The sequence below is a fragment of the Sinocyclocheilus rhinocerous genome, unplaced genomic scaffold (genome assembly GCF_001515625.1).
Source record: "Sinocyclocheilus rhinocerous isolate Xijiao unplaced genomic scaffold, SAMN03320098_v1.1 C36433394, whole genome shotgun sequence".
In the NCBI taxonomy this organism is placed as follows: Eukaryota; Metazoa; Chordata; class Actinopteri; order Cypriniformes; family Cyprinidae; genus Sinocyclocheilus; species Sinocyclocheilus rhinocerous.
Window position 1 is genome coordinate 1 of NW_015781187.1, and position 1,127 is coordinate 1,127.

The 1,127-nt window shown below is 53.3% G+C and overlaps 1 protein-coding gene across 1 annotated transcript; it reads right to left on the reverse strand.

Annotated features, from left to right (window-relative positions):
- Positions 1-125: 125 nt before the first annotated feature.
- On the reverse strand, positions 126-1,070 carry LOC107736030 (cingulin-like protein 1; the record flags this gene model as incomplete). The annotated part of the gene is made up of 4 exons (XM_016547546.1): positions 941-1,070; positions 656-868; positions 330-536; positions 126-253 (listed from the first exon to the last, which is right to left on the reverse strand). Coding segments are annotated over exons 1-4 (641 nt in total), but the record flags the coding sequence as incomplete, so codon positions are not given.
- Between the last annotated feature and the right edge of the window lie 57 nt (positions 1,071-1,127).

Sequence of the window (1,127 nt, forward strand, 5' to 3'; positions counted from 1 at the left end):
CAGACAGATGGACGGACGGACGGACGGGCAGACAGACGGAAAGACAGACAGACAGACAGACAGACGGACGGACAGACAGATAGACAGATTAATAGACTGACGGAGAGACAGACGGATGGACAGACGGACGGACGGACAGACAGGTTACCTGTGTGTCCTCCAGGTGTCTCATCAGGGCTCGGTTGGCTCCACACATGTCCTCCTCCTGCTGTCTGACCTCCTGCAGCTCCTCCTCCAGATTCTGTTTCTCCATCTGAACATCAAGAAAAAAACTGGTACTGAAACTGGTACTGTTCATACTGCAGCTTTAACAGGTTGCTGATTCTCACCGTCAGCTGCTCCACACGTGCTGTCAGGAGCTTCTCATGCTCTTGCTTCTGCTGGATGAGATGGTGGAGGGAGGAGATCTGCTCCTCCAGAGTGCAGATCTTCTGCTGGAGCTCTGCTTTAGTCTGCTTCAGCTCTGAGATCAGCGTCTGACCGGCTCCTTTCTCTGCAGCCACCTCCAGAACCTTCTGACCCAGCAGAGCCACACTCTGGAGCAGAGGAAGAGGACGGAGGGGCATAAAGTCAGCTTTAATTCTATAGAGCTACATACAATAGACTGTACATGAAATAAAAGTGAACTGAAATGAAACACAATATAGAAACGTGCCTCTTTGGCCTCCTGTGTGGCTTCCAGGAGTCTGTGGATCTCCTGCTGGTGCTCCTCCTGCAGCGCCTCCACATCTCTGGCGTGAGCTGAGATCTCCTCCTCTAGCGCCCCCCGCAGGGCTTTCAGCTCCCTGTCCCTCCGGTGTAGCGCCTCCTCCTGCTCCTCCTGCACCTGCTGCAGGGCCTCGAACTCCCCATGCAACTGAGACAGATCCTGAGAGACGGACGGAGAGATTCTCACCTCACACAAATCATTCCATGAAAATAAAGGGGTCAGAGGTCGTACCTGCTGCAGCCTGTCTCTCTCTCCGGCCTTGCAGCTCTTAGCGCTGTCTAACTCATCATGGATGTCAGACAGCTGCTGCTGTAGATCCCTCATATCAGAACGACACTGATCACGAGCTCTTCTGGCCTGCAGGAGTCTGAACACACACACACATATCACACACACACACACACACACACACACACAT